The sequence below is a fragment of the Kogia breviceps genome, chromosome 8 (genome assembly GCF_026419965.1).
Source record: "Kogia breviceps isolate mKogBre1 chromosome 8, mKogBre1 haplotype 1, whole genome shotgun sequence".
Classification (NCBI taxonomy): domain Eukaryota; kingdom Metazoa; phylum Chordata; class Mammalia; order Artiodactyla; family Physeteridae; genus Kogia; species Kogia breviceps.
Genome location: NC_081317.1, coordinates 110,047,789 through 110,066,439, shown reverse-complemented (window position 1 = coordinate 110,066,439; position 18,651 = coordinate 110,047,789). Strand labels below are relative to the sequence as shown.

At 48.0% G+C, this 18,651-nt stretch overlaps 1 protein-coding gene across 1 annotated transcript in view; it reads right to left on the bottom strand.

Annotated features, from left to right (window-relative positions):
• The window catches only part of PRSS55 (serine protease 55), a 61,844-nt gene extending 44,452 nt beyond the window's left edge, over positions 1-17,392 (bottom strand). The window contains exons 1-3 of the mRNA XM_067040006.1: positions 16,487-17,392; positions 11,805-11,909; positions 2,409-2,732 (exon numbers count right to left, since the gene is read on the bottom strand). Of these exons, the coding sequence (XP_066896107.1) occupies positions 2,409-2,463 (55 nt within the window). The 5' untranslated portion in view covers positions 2,464-2,732; positions 11,805-11,909; positions 16,487-17,392. The remainder of the gene's footprint in view (positions 1-2,408; positions 2,733-11,804; positions 11,910-16,486) is intronic.
• Positions 17,393-18,651: the final 1,259 nt, after the last annotated feature.

Here is an 18,651-nt window from a genome sequence, read left to right as displayed (position 1 = left end):
TCTAAAATGTTCTAATGAATATGAAAACCAAGTTTTGTGTTGCAGGAATTTAAGTATTTTATCTATTTCTAAATTTATTTGGTGAAGTGAAATTTAGCAAACTTGTGTACCTGCATTTTTCATTTTGGAACGTGGAACATTAACAAGTGATGTCATAAGTGATGTAGGCGTCTGGTAAAGGGACCAGAGAGAAGTGAAGCGACACCTGCAGTCTTTCTTTGAATACTTAGAACTTGGCACTCGTGTAGTTGTGGTGAGCCGGTGAGGGGGTCTGGATGTTCGGAAACATGTTTGGAAACATGGCTGTACATCTGCTGAACTTGCCAGAAGCACCGAGCAGAAAACAAAGACATAGGTGATTCTGCGGGCTCTCCTTACGATATGGATGTGATCATGTTTGGCTTCTCAATGTTTTTTTTTATAAATTTTTTTTAATTTTTATTTTTTGTGGTACGCGGGCCTCTCACTGTTGTGGCCTCTCCCGTTGCAGAGCACAAGCTCCGGACGCGCAGGCTCAGCGGCCGTGGCTCACGGACCCAGCCGCCCCGCGGCACGTGGGATCTTCCCGGACCGGGGCACGAACCCGCGTCCCCCGCATCGGCAGGCGGACTCTCAACCACTGTGCCACCATGGAAGCCCTGGCTTCTTAACGTTTGACACCGTTAGGACTGTCCACGATGCTAATAATGTGGAGAATTCCTGTTATATATATTATGTGTGTGTGTGTGTGTAAGTCTTACTTTTGAATTGTCTGGAACAAAATATCCTTAAAACACTCAGGAAAAAATATTTGAAGCATGAAAATTGTTGCATTTTTAAGTATACAAACAATATGTGCATAGTTGCTGAATAGTTTTGCAAATTTACTGAAATGTTTAAAGGAATACATGCTTGCCTTTCTTATCTCTTCAGGCTTTAAAGCTTTTATCAGAAAAGCCTATTCACGGTTTACACTTGAGATTATGAAAGCAGTCTTCCCCTTCAGATTTAGTTTCTTGCATTCCCGCTCAGAGGAATCACTAAAAAAAAGGAAGCAAAGCGAGGCTTCTTTTTCCTGAACTATATCAATCAAAAATGTAATGGAGAGGGCTTCCCTGGTGGCGCAGTGGTTGAGAGTCTGCCTGCCAATGTAGGAAACACGGGTTCGTGCCCCGGTCTGGGAAGATCCCACGTGCCGCGGAGCGGCTGGGCCCGTGAGCCATGGCCGCTGAGCCTGCGCGTCCGGAGCCTGTGCTCCGCAACAGGAGAGGCCACAGCAGTGAGAGGTCCGCGTACCGCAAAAAAAAAAAAAAAAAAATGTAATGGAGAAAATGCTTCACTGGAGTTTCCCCTAGCAGAATGTTCCTTCTCTCCTCCATTGACCATTATTTAATTCTCTTGTGCCATTTATAAGTTTTTTGATACAGAAGAGTTATTTTTGGAAGTTCTTATGAATGAAATGTGTATGATTATTGAGATAGTTGGTGTTTTGACAAATATTTATTACAGTAATCCATAAATAACCACTCTAACCACCTCAAGTTACATAGGATGCCTCTTTCTGAAATAATAAAGGTTCTAGCCAGAAAAAAAAAAAAGTTTATCATTAACGGGTGATAAACTAATTCACTATTTTTGTTTAACATTTAAAAAGTCTAGAAAATCACTGGAAAACTGGAGGAGCAGCCCTTTAACTAAGCCTACTCTTATGGTAAGAGTGATTTTCTAAACAGAAGTCAGGGACCTCTACTAGTTTTCAGGCCCCATCACTGCAGCTCTGACCCAAGGCCAGGAGGCCAGGGCTGCAGCCAGTGGTTGGGAAGGAGAAAGGAAACCTGCCTCCCTCTCTCCCTGCCCAGCTGTCCTGCAGCTCAAACTGGGGACCAGCAGGGAACTGAGAGGCCCCTGTAAACACTCACTTCTACTGGAGACTGGCTTCAGCTGCCACCGCTACTGCCTGCTGCCTTTCTGCATCTCAAATATTAGCAAGTGCATCTCACTGGACCGAAAGTCACCTGCATAAGGCCAGTGCAATTCAGAGACTTCCAGATCCTATGACACAGAAAAATGGGGATTCAGCATTCAGGGAAACGGGTTTTGAGTGATACTAGACACTATCTAGCAAACCCACACCACGTTGGCTTCTCAGCATACACACACACAAACTTCTATCATATTAAACATTCTAGAAAGAAAAGTAACAACAGCATGCTCCTGCCAAACAAGTACAAATATCCTTCATACGAACAAAAACAGTCTGATTCTCTTCCCCAAAGTGGGAACCAAAGTCTCATAAACCACAATACCCATCTCCGGCTGATAATCATTTCTCTTTCAACTCTACCACATTCCACCTTTATATCTTTGTGTCACTTTGGGTCCTACGAGAGGCAGATGCCAAGGCATAATTATATGTGAAAGGAACTTACCAAGGGAAATGCCTGGGAAGGATAGAGGGCAGGGGAGCAGCATTAGGCAGGGCATCTCCAGACTCCAGTGCAGGTCTGAGAAAGTCTCGAGATCTCCCGGCAGATTGCCACGTTGGGTAGTAATGGACCCACTCCTGTACCTTCAGCCGCTCTCAGACATTGGGCTGAATGCAGCCCAAGAGAAGGGTGGTCTTGGCCTGAGTGCCGTGATGGATCCAAAGGAGCAGCGGCCAAAGGCTGCCTGACGTCAGCTTCGCTCCTTGCAACAGGTTCTCTAAAGCAGATCTGAATCGTGCACCTCCATGGCAACCACAGTCTTAGATCCTAAAGACCAAATAATCAATTTAACCACCAGCAACACATGAAAAAGTGTTGAACCAAATACATAACAAAGCAAACATGAAGATCTGGAAAGCTACCGTAGTTCTCAAGTCTACAGCTGATTCTGAGGTTGGTATTTGTACATTCCTTCTTCCAGTTTGAATGAAGCTCAGCTGATGGTGGTTCTTTACTTGGTGGGGTGACCCAGACTTTCAGTTTTGAGCTCTTGGTGGTTTGCCTAGATTGGGTTACTACACTTTTCCATTAATTTCTCCCTACGGATAATGAAATACTAACAGCATCCCCAGACGATTGCATGGACCCCCCCCAGACATATTCTTCCTTGTCCAAACTCTATTTGCAGCATAGCTCTATTCTCTCGATAATAAGCGTCAATCAGGGACTTCCCTGGTGGTCCAGTGGTAAAGCATCTGCCTTACAATGCAGGGGACGCGGGTTCGATCCATCCCACATGACGCGGGACAACTAAGCCCGCGTGCCACAACTAATGAGCTCGCATGCCTTAACCAGAGCCCGCGTGCCGCAAACTACAGAGCCCGTGCGCCCTGGAGACCGTGCGCCACGACTAGAGTGAAGCCCGCACACCACAACGAAGAGCCCATGCTCCACAACGAAAGATCCTGCGTGCCCCAACTAAGACCCAATGCAGCCAAAAATTAAATAAATAAATAATAAGTCTTAACAAAAATAAAGAGCATCGATCATCTCGGTCAACACATTAACTCCTTCTTTGCCTTTTGGTTCAATGGCTTGATGAGCTCCAAGCTGCCAGGATGCAGTCTCAACTCTCAGGTCGATAGATCCATTGTGTTTCTTTCTTTTTTTTTTTTTTTTTTTTTGCGGTACGCGGGCCTCTCACCGTCGCGGCCTCTCCCGTTGCGGAGCACAGGCTCCGGACGCGCAGGCTCAGCGGCCATGGCTCACGGGCCCAGCCGCTCCGCGGCACGTGGGATCTTCCCAGACTGGGGCATGAACCCGCGTCCCCTGCATCGGCAGGCGGACTCTCAACCGCTGCGCCACCAGGGAAGCCCCATTGTGTTTCTTGATAAATGCATTCCTCGCTTAGGAACTAAGACTTGTAAACCTTCACAGCTCAAAGTTGTGATAAGAAGCAAAATAGCTTTAGAGCGGATCATTAGGTGAATAGTAATTGGAGCCAATGACTATTCCAGTTGCGTTTCTAACCCTTGATTTACAAACCCATGTTTTCTGGTCATGGGAGAATCAGCACCATATACTGAATACCGGCCCTTGAGAGGCACCGTAGTTTGTAAAAGGGCACTTCAGCCTCGTACGTTGTTAGATCTCAATAAGCTCAGTTACAGAAACTTCAGCAGAGGCCACTCCTCTTTTCTGGCAGGCGTGCTCCTTCCGGGTGCTGGGATACATGGTAAGAGCAGTGAATGCCACGGGCACGAACATTTTGCCTCACTTCTGTTGCATTATACCCAGCTGATCAGAAGTTGTGCCCAGTGGAAAACCATATGATGAGTAACTAGGCATTTAGTGGGGTGGCAGAAGCTTTGTGAGCAAGGCAGACACATCCAGATACAGAATAAATGCCTATTTCTATGATGAAAAATTACTGCTTACTCCACAAGGGAAGAAGTCAAGTGCAATCAACCTTCCACAAGATGGGTTACGTGTTACATCATCCTCAGCCTACAGATGACGGCCCCCACAGGGCCTTGCTGATTCTCCTTATGGAAATGTACTTTTCAATGCCTAATTTACCATGGTGTCCTCAGGACTCATTTAAGGGATGGAGTTAGGGGATGGGTGAAAAGGTCACCCTTAATAAATCCATTCTGACATTCCTATCCAAGATTTTGTATTCCTTCCTTTATGTTCTACAGAAGAATTCCATTTAATGTAGGCCATTTATTTTTGTCCAGGGTTTTAGTCTGTCAACTAAACAAACAGAGCCATTTCTAGCTGCTCCAGAGAATTCATTGGAACACAGATTTTCTCTTAAGGGCACCCAAATTGATAAATTTGGCCAAATCACATTTTACCTTATCCTTTGCTTAACTCCCTTAGAATCTCTTCTCCCACATAATCCTCCGGTGTCCACAAACATGCATTAGCAGAATGTCGCAGTTCTTCTAATGTGTATAATATCTTCTGCTGGGTCAGATGAACTGATCCCCTATGAAGTCTATTGTGATGGCTCTACTTATGGTTCTGACTGCCCTGAGAGGTGGTAGGGATGGGTTATGGGGAGAATCGGCATCCCCTGGGAAAGTACTTCAGTTAAGTCACTACAAAGTCTTCATGGAAAAGGAGACTAGCCTTCCCAGAAAGGGGTAGAAGGGCTGCTTCTGATAGGAACAGAAGCTCAGTGGGATTTGAGGTTTTATTTTATTTTATTTATTTTTGGCCGCACCGTGCAGCATGTGGGGATCTTAGTTCCCTGACCAGGGATCGAACCTGCACCCCCTGCCTTAGAAGGCGAAGTCCCAACCACTGGACCGCCAGGGAAGTCCTGGGATTTGAGGTTTTAAAGTATACTAATTCATCTTAATCCATCCAAATATTCCATTGCAATTTTCTTGGTCACCTTCTTGTCCAATTAATCACCTTTCATGTAAGCACCTAAAGAAGTCATGAATTCAAGTTATGTTGTCATTCTGCTACCTGCAGGAAGAACTCTGGGCCTAATTTTTGATACAGTAGATGAGAGGTTCTTTTAGGGCAGTTGTAGAAACCTCTCTGGGCCTTAGATGATGCCTTTGAGTTGAAAATGTAAAACTCCAATATTATTGTTGCTGTTTTTCTGGTAAACTTTCCATTGCATTCGGTGACAGTAGCCCTTGTACTTATCTCTTCCACCAGAAAATTCTATTGCAAACCCCACTTGTTCTCCTTTAACAGGATTCCAAGAATGACAGGTAATAATTTGAGAGACTGTTCTGACACTGCATACCCTGGACTCCCAGAATCGCATTTTCCACCAGTGACGAGGTCATTACTGCCTTCAAATCAAATCAAGCCTGACAAGAAAGCTTCGATTCCCATCTTTGCAGTTGTATTTTATTTCCTGAAACCACTTTCAATACCAAATAACTGTATCGGTCAGGATTCTATCAGGAAAATAGAAAATACTCTATGTATCTCAAACTGAAAGGGATATAGTACATAGAGATGGATGCTTACAGAACCATTAAAAGGGTTTGAGGGCAAAGACCAGGAAAAACAGTTGCTTGCTTCGAGAAGCTCTGTAAGCCTCAGTAATCATGGGAACTCACTGCTAATGACCCTATTATTCTCTTCAGCATTAGGGTAACAATTTGCCAGAGGACATCCAAAGTTAACGGCAAAACCTCACAACCGTCTTCTGCTGAAATCTGCGGGCCTGTGTACAGTGCTAAGGGAAGACAGTGTCTGTCTTCTGCCTCCTAAAACTGGCCTGAGAATCTAAATTTGAAGCCTGTTGGGACTCTGAGAAACGTGACCAGCTTTCAGCATCTACAATTCTTAGGACAGTTTAGAAAGGCAGAGATGGGGCTAAACATCAAGATACAATATCTGGCACACTGATAGACTAAATGTGGAAAGCAGACGAACAATCCCTCAAATAGTCGCTATGAGAACGAAGCGAGAGAACACCTGCAAAGTCCTAAGCACAGTACATTATATATGTGGAACTTCAGTGCTTGACATTTTAAGTTTTTGGTTGCGGAGCCATCCGTTTTGAAAGACATCCATGCTGAATAAACATATTGCCAGCTGTATGACACAGCCACCAGCAAAACGACCAGATAAGGAACCAGGCTTGTGAAGGTCCTCACCCATGAAGGTCCCTTTCCCAGAAAGCCCCGGGTAACCTACATAACTGCTTGAGTGACCTATTTCTTTTTTTTTCTTTCTTTTTTTTTTTTTTTTTAATTTTTGTGGTACGTGGGCCCCTCACTGTTGTGGCCTCTCCCGCTGCGGAGCACAGGCTCCGGACGCGCAGGCTCAGCGGCCACGGCTCACGGGCCCAGCCGCTCCACGGCATGTGGGATCTTCCCGGACCGGGGCACGAACCCGCGCCTCCTGCATCAGCAGGCGGACCCTCAACCACCCAAGTGACCTATTTCTTCCTTCCTGCACCCTAATTCCTGGTTGCATGCTTTAAATTAGTCAATAAATAATGAACTTGTGAGACCCTAGAGACCCTACTTGCAACCAGATCTCCGGGTCTGTTATCTCTCTCTTTCTCTCTCTCCCTGCAACCTGGCTGTGCGGCCCCTCAGGTGTGCTGTGTACCCTCCAGGACCTGTGAGTAATAAAATCTTGTTCCTCAAAGTTCCCTGATGGTTTTTGCTGCATCCTGCAATCCTAATACGAACCACAAAGGCTGCTCGAGCCACACACTGGGGGAGATACCCGCCGGGGCTGGCTGCAAGTAATATGGTCTGGACGAGTGCCACCAGCGTTCCTAGCTGACAGCCTGGCTATCGATAGGCTGAGACCAACACATCACCACGAAAAGCCTTATTGGGCAGCTGGCTATCTTTACCCGTCCTGAAATAAGAGTGGCTCACAGCTTTCAATTCTATTCTCTGGGAGGGAGCGTGAGATGATGCCGTGCAGTAATTTTCCATTTGTCCCCGTTTTACCACTACAAATGCACCGGCTGTCCTTCCCTGAGTCCCGGGAGGCTGGCTCCTAAGGACCGGTCACCTGGGGGAATCCTAAATGTCACGTGGCTTGCCCTAGGCAATGGGAGGCACTGGCCGGCACAAGGTAGGAAGGGAAGGGGTTGGGGTATTTCTTCCCTGTCCCTTCTGGCTGGGGCCACTGTGCTGCCAGTGGCAGGGTCCCTCCTTGACCCAGTTCCTGCCTGGATCTCTCCTCCGTAACTGCCGTTCTCACTGGATTCCAGCAACTAGACTTTCTGTCCTTATCCCTGTGGCCGAAGGCTGTGGCCAGTCTCTGAAACGCCCTCCTTCACTGGGACACTTTACGATCGATGCCCGCAGCTCGTTGTCCCTTCGTGGAATTCGATTTCCTTCGGGGACCCTCTCGAACCCCTCTCTGCTCAAGGCCACCTTCCTCAACAGCCCGGGCCTGAGGCTTTGGAGCCATCAGCCTCCTTGTTTCCACCTCAGTGGGCTGCATGGAAATTCAGAAAGTCACGACAGGGCTCAGAACAAGGTCAGGCCATGGATTCACGCTGGACTCAAAGACTAGACCCACCCGCTCCTCCTGGCAGATGTGAGGACTCCATCCCCATGAGCCCGCGGGCCGCCAGCTGTATGAAAGCGGGCCGTCCCTTACTGCGGACACGAGTCCGAGGTCCCACCGCACACCCCTGTCCAAGACGGGATCAGTGAACCCGGGCCGAGTCTCTGCTGCCTTGCGCTCAGATACCCCGGGCGGCCTGTACCAGGAAAGAATTAGGGCACAGCTGAGATCCAAAAGGGAAAGGAAACGGGCTAAGATCCACGGGGAACAATGACTAGTTGTTCATCCGTCTCCTGCCCCAAATAGCTCCGCTCTCCTTCCCCACTGGAGTTTACATGTGTTCCTGGCCTGGCAGCAGATGCCACCAGGCCTTAAACTGGGTCACAGAGGGCGGTGAGGAGCTGACCAGGCCCTCAGGCCACGTCCTCCCCTGTCCTCACTCCCTGGAGGCTCCAGCCTGGAGAGGCAGAGCCCGGACCCCAGGTGGCCCGTGCCCTCCAGGGTATCCTGGCAGGGTCCCCGCTGCCCAGAGCCACAGCCGGCAAGGCGGATCCTCTGTCCAGCCTGTGAGGGGGCAGAGGGGGCGGCACTGGGTGCTGCTGCAGCCTCCCCGCCCCCTCCCGCCGGGCCATCCCCTCTCACCGCGGCCGGGCGCGAAGCCCCTCGGGGACCCCAGCCTCCCCAGGGCAGCCGGGGAGCCGCACGGCCCTGCTGCTTCCCCTGGAAACAGGGTGGCTTCACACAGACCCACAGGGCCCAAACCAGGCCTCCCGACACCCACGGGGGCAGAGGTGGTGGAGAGGGTGGAGCATAACTTACAGCCAGGACCAAACCCAATCCAACCCAACCCGGATTTCAGACCCCAGCGCCCTGGGGCACACGAAGGGAGACAGTTGCCCAGAATAAGCCAGCAGGGAAGCGGCCGAGCCTGGGCCCCAAGGACCACTGCACACCCCCGGCCGCGCGTCTGCCCCTCGCATCCTGACCTCCTGGCCCTCCTCCTTCCCAGGATCCCTGCGCTTCGGGTCCTGATGGCGCCTTTCCCTCCACAGGTTCTGTCAGAGCACGGCTTTGGCCTGATCATCACCGACATCCGGGAGGGACAGACCTTCTACTACGCAGAGGATTACCACCAGCAGTACCTGAGCAAGATCCCCAACGGGTACTGCGGCCTCGGGGGCACCGGAGTGTCCTGCCTGCTGGGTATTTATTATGGACCCAGAATTCACATGTTGGAACCCTATCCCCCAGTGTGACTGTATTTGTTGATGGGGCCACTAAGGAAGAAATTAAGGTTAAATGAGGTCATAAGGGTGGGGCTCTGATCCTATAGGATTAGTGTCCTTACAAGAAGGCCTAGCAGAGTGGTCTCTCTCCCTCCATGAGCCTGCACTGAGGCCGTAAGAGGGACACAGTGAAAAGGCAGCGTTCAGCAAAGCGGGAAGAGAGGCCTCACCAGGACCCGGGTAGGCTGTCACCTTGATCTTGGACTTTCAGCCTCCAGAACTGTGAGAAAATAAATTTTTTGTTGTGTAAGCCAGCAGTCTATGGTATTTTGTCATGGCAGCCTGAGCAGACTAAGCCAGAATTAAAAAGGAATCTCTCCCCACGTGGTCAGCCCTTGAGATCACAACGAAAACACTTCCAATAAATCAGGCAATTCTTTTGTGGTTCACAGTGGCTTTTTTTTTTTTTTTTTTTTTTTTTTTTTGCGGTATGCGGGCCTCTCACTGTTGTGGCCTCTCCCATTGCGGAGCACAGGCTGCGGACGCGCAGGCTCAGCGGCCATGGCTCACGGGCCCAGCCGCTCCGCGGCATGTGGGATCTTCCCGGACCGGGGCACGAACCCGTGTCTCCTGCATCGGCAGGCGGACTCTCAACCACTGCGCCACCAGGGAAGCACCCACAGTGGCTTTTTGAAGTGCACAAAGGCATTTTTAAAAAGTCTGGTTTTGACACATAATTTAAATTTAGTAAATTACCTTTTTAAGGGGTATGGTTCCATGAATTCTGACAAGTGCAAGATGGCTATGTAACCACCACCACAGTCAAGACACAGAAATTTCCACCACCGCAGAAAGTTCCCCGGTGCCCCTTGGAACCCATCCCCTTCCCCAAATCCCAGCCCCTGGGGACAACTGATGTGCTATCTCTGCCTGTCTGTGCATATCATACTGCAGGTAGCAGTTCTCCAGCTTCTTCGACTCAGCAGAAGGCACTGGAGGTTCATGGTTATAGCATGTGGTCTGCAGTCAGCGGTCTGCTCCTTTCTATTGCTGAGGACTATTGCTGTTGTCTGGATGGACCACCGGCTATCCACTCAACTGACAGACATGTGTAGGGTGTTAGTTTTTAGTACTTATTGATAAAAACACCGTAAACATTGTGTACGGGTCTTGGTGTGGACACGTGTCTTCATGCAATGGTAATTTGATAAAAATGTGAATTCATGTACGTACGTGCTGGGAGATTTTGGGGATTCTTTGGGATCTGAATGAAGATCATGCGTATGCTGTGTTATCCTGTTCAGAACTCTGGGGCCAGCCATGTAAGCCACGTGGTTAAGCCTGGTGACCTTGGGAATTCTTTAGCTATGCCCTGTTCCACCTCATATGAACACGTGCCCTCCAGGGCCCCAAAGTTTGCAAACACTTATAGCTGCAATGAAATGTTTCTCTCTGCTGAGCTCAAATTCGTGTTGTTTTCTAAAGAACAGAGATAAGGAGTCTGTGTCTCCCATTTCAGGCCCCCTCCTGGCAGAGAAAAGATATGTTAGGTTGATGAATTCTAACGCTTTGCTTATAGCTATGAGACGGATAGTAAATGCTTGTTATGTTAAAACTCCACATCGAATAACATGAACTAACTTCCTAATATTTCATCTGCTTTTCGCTTATTCCAACAGGATATCCCCAAGAGCTTTAAAAATAAATTGTAAAGCCTTAAAAGAGCTAGGAAAAGAAAAAGTCCCACAGTCATTTTCCCTAAAATGGAAGAATATGCATAGAATTTTGGAAAACATTTACACCTACAGCTCTTGCCAATCTTTAGCAATAATACTTGTTCTCCACACACCTGTCACGTCCATGGTGATTTCTCATGAGAATATATCTGTGGCTGTATAGTGGGGAAGACTGTATTCAGAGTCGAACTTTATTTAATAAATTGGCTCAATCTTGCACATTATTCCAACTCAACATATTAGTTTGAACTACTCGAATTTGCCAGTATTAGACCATTTTTTGAGCTACTAAACCAGCAACTCTCTATGGTTTAACTTAAAACTCCTACAGTTCCCATACTTTCGCACACATTTTCTGCCCATCTAGAATGCTGTACGAGTTCCTTAGGGCTGCCATAACAAAGTGCCACAAACTGGGTCGTTCTGAACAACAGAAAGTTACTGCCTGGAGTTCTGCAGGCCAGAAGTCCACAATCAAGGTGTTGGCAGGGCTGTGCCCCCTCGGAAGGGAGGGATCTGTTCTAGACCTGTCTCCCAGCTTCTGGCAGTTCCTTGCCTTGTGGCAGCATAACTCCAGTCTCCACATGGCGCTCTCCCTGTGTGGGTTTATGTATCCGAATTTTCCCTTCTTGTAAGGACACCAGTCACAATGGATTAGGGCCCAACCCTGCTCCATATGACCTCATCTTCATTAATTACATCAGCAATGACCCTGTTTCCAAATAAGGTCACATTCTGAGGTACCAGAGGTTAAGACCCGAACAGATGAATTTGGGGAGGACACCATTCAACCCACAACATATGCCTTCTGGCCCTTCCCTAACATCATCTCTCTCAGTGGATTGACTCAGCCCAGACAGGGCTTATTTCTTCCTCTAGAGAATCTTCCCTGGTGGCCTCTTTCCCCACCCACCACTCACCTGTGCTCCTTCCACACTGGGTTGGGTGCCCCTCTGCAGCTCCCAGTGATACACTTGTCCCAGTGGATTAACGTGGTGTCTCTGCTCACATGTCTCTCCCAGATTCTAGGAGACGGAGAACAAATATTGTTTATCTCTGCATCCTTCTCCAAGCCTGGCGTATAGAAAATGCTCTGTAAAGTGCTAGGTCACCTAGTGCACGAACAAATGAATGAAATATATGAACAAAAGCCACCTTGCAGCCCATCTGTGCATGGCTTTTGTATTTTATGCACGTCTTATTCATAGAAACGGCTGCTCAATGTGCCTTCATTTTCTGGAAGACATGAAATTGGTAGAGAATTAAAATCGTGGGCTTGGTATTTGCCAGGTCCCAGATACACACACTCTCTCACTAATCCAACAATATATTGATGTAAATATTATGATTATCCCCATTTTACAGATGAGTAATCTGAGGCTCAAAGTTCAGGTCCCACTGGTGATGTGAGCTCTCTGCTGTAGGACTTTGAGTCTGTGCTTGCTCCGTTGTATCACCTGACTTGTTTGGATCAGCAGCCTCAGGTCCCTTCTCCTGAGGAAGGCCTTCAGCTCTTTTTTCCTGGTGCATCAGTGAGTCTGAGATGCCCTGATTTGCAGGAGCGCAACTGGTGTGGAGTCCTCCTGCTCCACTGCCTCTGGCCCTGCTTCCACACTGACCTCCACGTCCCAGAGGGTTGGCTCATGGAATCCTCAGGTCCTGGTCCAGGATGCCTCCTGGCTGCCTTGTCTGGATGGTACTGGCCCCACCCAGTGCCCTATTGTGACCTGGGCATCAGGCTGGGCTGTGAGACTGCAGACACAGAGAGCGAGGCCCTGACTCAGTGTTGCTGAACTGAAAATGCACAGTCTCACCTGAAGCTCCTCCATCGACTTGAGCAAAGACCAGGGCCAACGACAGGACAGAGGGACGCAAGAGCGGCGCTTCTGACGTCAGCCGCCCTGCAGCTGCCCTGGTCACACAGCGGCCTGGCACGTAGGCCTCCCACGGGCTTCTTGGGTCTGTGCCTCTCTGGGGTTCCCTCTCCTCGGCGGCCAGGAGAATCACATGGGGAGCTTGATCAAAAGGCCAAGTTCTAGGACGCTGCTTCTGTAGTACTGGGTGGGATCTGAGGAACTGCACTTTTAATAAGGTCCCTCCAGTGGATCTGATGCCAGGGCCCCTGGACCACACTTTCAGAGCATTGCTTCCCACACACTCCCAACTTTAAAGTTAACGTGTGGAGAAGCCGTGTGTGCGTGTGCATGTGTGTGTGTTTGTGTATTTAACATCTATGTTAGGTACCAGAGTTTTCCAGAGTGAAGGGCCAATGTAAGTAAACCGTCTGAGAGGGGTAACTAGCTGTTCATCTGGAGATGCTAACTAGCCACGTCCTGCAGCTTTAAGGCCCAGTGCGATCAGAAAAAGGAATGTCTCTGCTGCTTTCTCTTTGAAAACATCCCGAAGGATCATGTGGAGGCTAACTGGTCTCATGCAAAACATAAATAATATAACTGTAATGAAGGCAGCGTCTTAATACCTACTATGGATTCATCTCCCTGAGTCCGGACAATTTATGGAGCCTCGTGCTATGCTGTCAATTTGCTGGTTGACAGATATCAAATGTCTATCACGCGCCGGGAGTTGTTTTAGGAGAGAGATGTTTTATATCAGAGAATGACATATTCGATTCCTACCCTTAAGCAGTTTTGCCATCTAGCGAGGGGACGGAAGTATTAAACATAGAAATGAATAAATAAAGAAGTTAATTCCAGTTCCTGTTAAATGGTATGAAGCAGATGAAACAGGCTAATGTGATGGGCGGTCTGCAGGTGGGAGTTGACCCTGTTCTAAGAGGTGGTCATGGAAAGCCTTCCTGAGATGACAAGACTTGGGTTGAGACCCATCTGATGAGAGGGAGATGCATTTCCAAGCAGAAGTGACAGCAAGTGCAAAGGCCCTGAGACAGAGAGGCCAGTAAAGTTGGGGCAGGGTGAATGGGAAGGGGCTCCTGGAGAAAGACAGGCTCGTAAAGGCACAGTGAAGATTTTGGATTTTATTCTGGTTACAGTGGGAAGCCATGAGAGAGTGAGAAATGAGAGGTGCTTGAGAAAACATTCTGGAGGCTTCAGAGGATAAGACCGTGTAGGAGTGCGGATGCGAGAGTGGAAGGAGGGGGACAAGTTAGTGGGCAGGCCGGGATGGTGGCCTGGATGGGTTTATAGCAGGGAGGATGGAGAGGATGCCTGGTGAAGGACATTGTTTGGTAAAGTTGATGGAACTGACCGAGGCACTGCTCGTGGAGTGAGGGAAAGAGGAGACGTCAAGGATAACTCTTGCCTGAGCAAACAGACGGGTGTGGTACCATCCCCAGTACTGTGGAAGGCTTACAAGAAAGATGTGGAGTGGGGTCAGGTTCCACAGTTCAGTTTGGGCCACGTCAAGTTTGAGGCACCTCTTCGACGTCCTTGTGAGATACTGAGTAGGGCAGCTGGTTAATGGGTTGGGAGCTCAGTGCAGAGGCCTGAGAGGGTAAACGTGAGAGCATCTGTATAAAGATGGTGCTTGAAGTCTGGCTAGGATGAGATACTCTAGCCAAAGTGGGTAGAGAGAGAAGTGGTCTGAGGATTAAAGCCGTGAGTTTTGGAAGAGGAGGTGGATTTGGCAGAAAAGTATGAGAAGGAATGGCCACGGATGCAGGAAGGCGACCAGCAGGTACATCCTCCCAGGGAAATGTTGCCCAGAGATGACCCCAGGTTGGACCAAAAGTCCTGGGCAAAAACTCAGACTTCTTTCTGCTTGGTCCCAACTAGAATGAAACCAAATGTCATCCCTCTAAACCAATGTGACATGAAAAAGTAGGCATTAGACTGTGTTAATACTTATCTTTGTATTAAAGATGAGGATATTGAGGCTCAGAGAGGTTAAATCAGTGGCTCCGAGTCACACAGCTAGCCAATGGGGCCAACTCAGAACTTCTGACTCCAGATCTCACTGCTCCCCTCTTCACCAGGTGCCCTGCCAGCTAGGAAATTTCCAGGCTAAAACCAGTGCCTTCTGCAGACTTGAGTTGTTTCTCCAGTCATGCTTCTCTTTCTCTCATGGTGACCAATATATTGAAAGGGTCTTTTGGGGCAAAAGGATTTCTGAGACGCCCTGACGGTGCAGGCAAAGAGAAAACACTCAACTAGAAAGCTGAGATGAGACCTCCCTATCTTCATTTGTTTGGTCACATCTCTGGGTCTGGATCAACCAGTCACTTGGCAAAAATCTGCAGTCTGCAGTGATTTCATTCCAGTGGGAGCTGCAAGGGAAGATCTCTGAACTCCCTCGCCAGGAGTTTGCTCTGTAGTGCTGGCAGACCCAAGACTTCATTTGGTTTTTTATCTACAGACTATATAAACCCCTTAGGCTCCCAGGAACTCTCCTAAGATTCACAACCAAGGGTCTCTTATTTTTCCAGGCCAGCCCCAATTCTAATTTTCAACAAAGTTGAGCCATTGAGCATGTAAAAATATAGAAGAACTTTTGGACTTGCATAAGACTTTTCATGTAAATACGTTCACGCTTCAGTCTTCATGACCACGGGCAGCCTGACATCAATATCAATACAGCATTTAAACTGTTGTACTGAAAATCACATACCTCTTAAGGAAAAATTCAGAATAAGGAAGCTAAAGTTTGCTTCAACGTTTATATATAAGAATTTTAGTAAAAATAGTTATGTTTATATTAATGTAATTTAAGTAAGTAAGTTTCCCCCTTGTCATTTTAAACTGTAATAGCAGAGTATTTTATTTATTTATTTTATTTTTTTTTTGGTGGTATGCGGGCCTCTCACTGTTGTGGCCTCTCCCGTTGCGGAGCACAGGCTCCGGACGCGCAGGCTCAGCGGCCATGGCTCACGGGCCCAGCTGCTCCGCGGCATGTGGGATCTTCCCGGACTGGGGCACGAACTCGTGTCCTCTGCATCGGGAGGCGGACTCTCAACCACTGCGCCACCAGGGAAGCCCAAAAGCAGAGTATTTTAGAACTGGGAAAAACCTCAGAGATGACTTTATTGAGTCCCCTCATTTTTTTTTTTTTTTTTCCGGTGTGCGGGCCTCTCACTGTTGTGGCCTCTCCCGTTGCGGAGCACAGGCTCCAGACGCGCAGGCTCAGCGGCCGTGGCTCACGGGCCCAGCCGCTCCGCGGCACGTGGGATCTTCCCGGACCGGGGCACGAACCCGCGTCCCCCGCATCAGCAGGCGGACTCTCAACCACTGCGCCACCAGGGAAGCCCGAGTCCCCTCATTTTAAGGTGAGAAAATTGAAGAACCTAGAGGTAGCCTATTCCACTATAGAGAATTCTATGAACTGCACTTTTATATTGAAAAATATACAAATATACATAGGCTCCCAGGGACTCCCCTAAATTAACCACAGGCCCCAGACTGTCCAGGTCACCCTCAATCCTGTGTAATGTCCAACAAGGTGGACTGTAACAATATATGGCAGAATTTTTATACTGTAAGATATTCTCATGCCAGCATATGGTTTTCACCCACTGACACTGGATCTGAGCAAGTCTGATATCACGTCTTTAAGAAAACCCTGCAGAAGTCTGAAGTCCCGCCCTTTTATGTTGCCTATAATAAGGCTTCCCAGTATGCTAGTTACTCACCTCTGAACGCGCTCCATTTGTTAATGCTATTCTTACACCTCGAGCCCCCAGATTAATGACCATCCAATGCTACAGTCTAGGAAGTGGAGTGCTTATCGGTCAGGTCATCTCATCAGCACAGCATCTTGTGGTTGATATTTTCATATGAAAAACTTCCAAGTCAAAGCTCCTCTCACAACCTCGAGTTTGGGATCTATTATTCTTTTCGACTGGCGTTGCAGGACTTAACTTCTAGTCCTTGTTGAGTTCAGTATTGACGGTTCATGCCCAGGATTCAGATGTGATCAGATAGTTTTCCATCGCTATTCTGTAATCTATTAAATATTAGCTCTTGCTCCGTTTTGTGTCATGCATTACTATGCACCTTTTGCCCCAAGTGTAAGACGACTTTTTACCCATTTAAGTTTTAAAGGCGTCTGTTAGGACCAGCTTGGCTTGGTGTCCCTACTGCTGCGCCAACACCTCCGAACCATCAGCAGAAAACGCCAACAGGTCTTGCTTTCTCTTTTGTGGTGAACATCTTGTTCTACAGAGAGGATGGCAGAGTGCCACTGCCACCAATCAGATGGCTCTCCGGGTGAAACCTTCTTCCCATCTCACTCAGAAGGCCTCCCTTCCAGGATACAGTCAATGATCAATGCTTTAGATGTAATATCTCAGCCGGTTTGATGTTCGCCTTAGAGAGAAACCATCCAGACCGCATACCATCATTTTAGCCAAATAAGATTCTCAAAGAGTTGAGTGGATGATTTGTCGAAATATAGACATACCACGCCAGCTACGAGCAAGATGAATAAACAACCGGGCTTTAGGACCAGACACACGTGGCCGAACAGTCCCCATCTGTCTCTTGTAAGCTGAATGGTCTTGAGCGATCACGTGATCTCTCCAAGACTGTTTCTTCATCTGTGAAATGGAGATAATAAACCATAGCTCAGAGGTTTGCTGGCGTTATTAAGTGTCTCTCTCACACACACAGTACAGAGGTTGACTCATGGTAGGTGCTCAGTAAGTGGCTATCATTATGCAGCAAAAGATTAATATATGGGGCTTTTAAATTATTAATCCAGTTTGACTAGTAATCATTGGTAATTCTGTTTAAATTTTCACAAATTATTATTTCAATTAAGTACTTAAAAAATTTTCCAGAGATCCAACATTGTCTTGTTGTATATTAAGTCCAAGATTCCCTTGTTGGCTCTGAAAATTGCAACCTTTTCATCTGAGATTGGGCTGCAGGTTCCTTACAACGCGTGGTCTTCCTCGACAGGAGCAATGGGAGTCCCTCGCAGAGATTACAATTTGATGGGGGAAGTTGACGTTAATAGTTTCACAAATGCTTCATCACTGGTGTTAGTGTCCTGAGGGGAGGGTGGGGTGTTGAGTAAGAAAGTTATACTGAGGGTAGCTGGTGTAACCTTAAAAGGCAGGGAAGGAGCTAAGATATGAGGGATACACAGGAATTAAATAGGCAAAGAGGAGCAAGACAGATGAGGGAGGAGCCTGTCTTTCTGGCAGGAGCGCGGGGAGGAGCCCCGAGGCAGGAAGGAGCTGAAGGGCCAGGGGAGAGGCAGGAGAGAAACCCAAAGGCAGAGGTGAGAGGCAGCGGCGGTGGCGACTGGTGGCGGCGCCCATGTGCAATGGTGGCGGCGCCCATGTGCAGTGGTGGCGGTAGAACGTGTAGTGGTGAGTGGCGTGATTGACGGAGACGTGTGGTGGGGACGTGCCTGGTGGCGGGGCTGTGTGGTGATGGTACCGTGTGTGCTGTAGAGACGGTTCGAGTAGATATACCTCTCCAATTAGACTCTTCTGTGAAATGTCATGAATGTCCTTGACTTTTCTCCCCAGGTATAAGTATGGTTAACGCTTAGGCAGTTTGCCGCCTGGTTGTGAGAACAGACTCCAGAGCCAGACTGCCTAGGTTCGAATCTTAGCTTAGTCATTTATTAGCTGTTGGTCTTGGCCAGTTGTCCTAACCTGAAACTTGCCTTTGTTGTCTACCCTTTAAAATGAGATGGTGATAATTTCAACTATCTTGTGAGGTTTGTACGAGAATTAAATTCATTAATTTAGACAAAACAGAATGGTGCCTGGCAAATCGTAAGCATTCAACATTTTAGATTTTATGATGTTTATTGTTTCCCATTACGCAAATGATGTTGGAG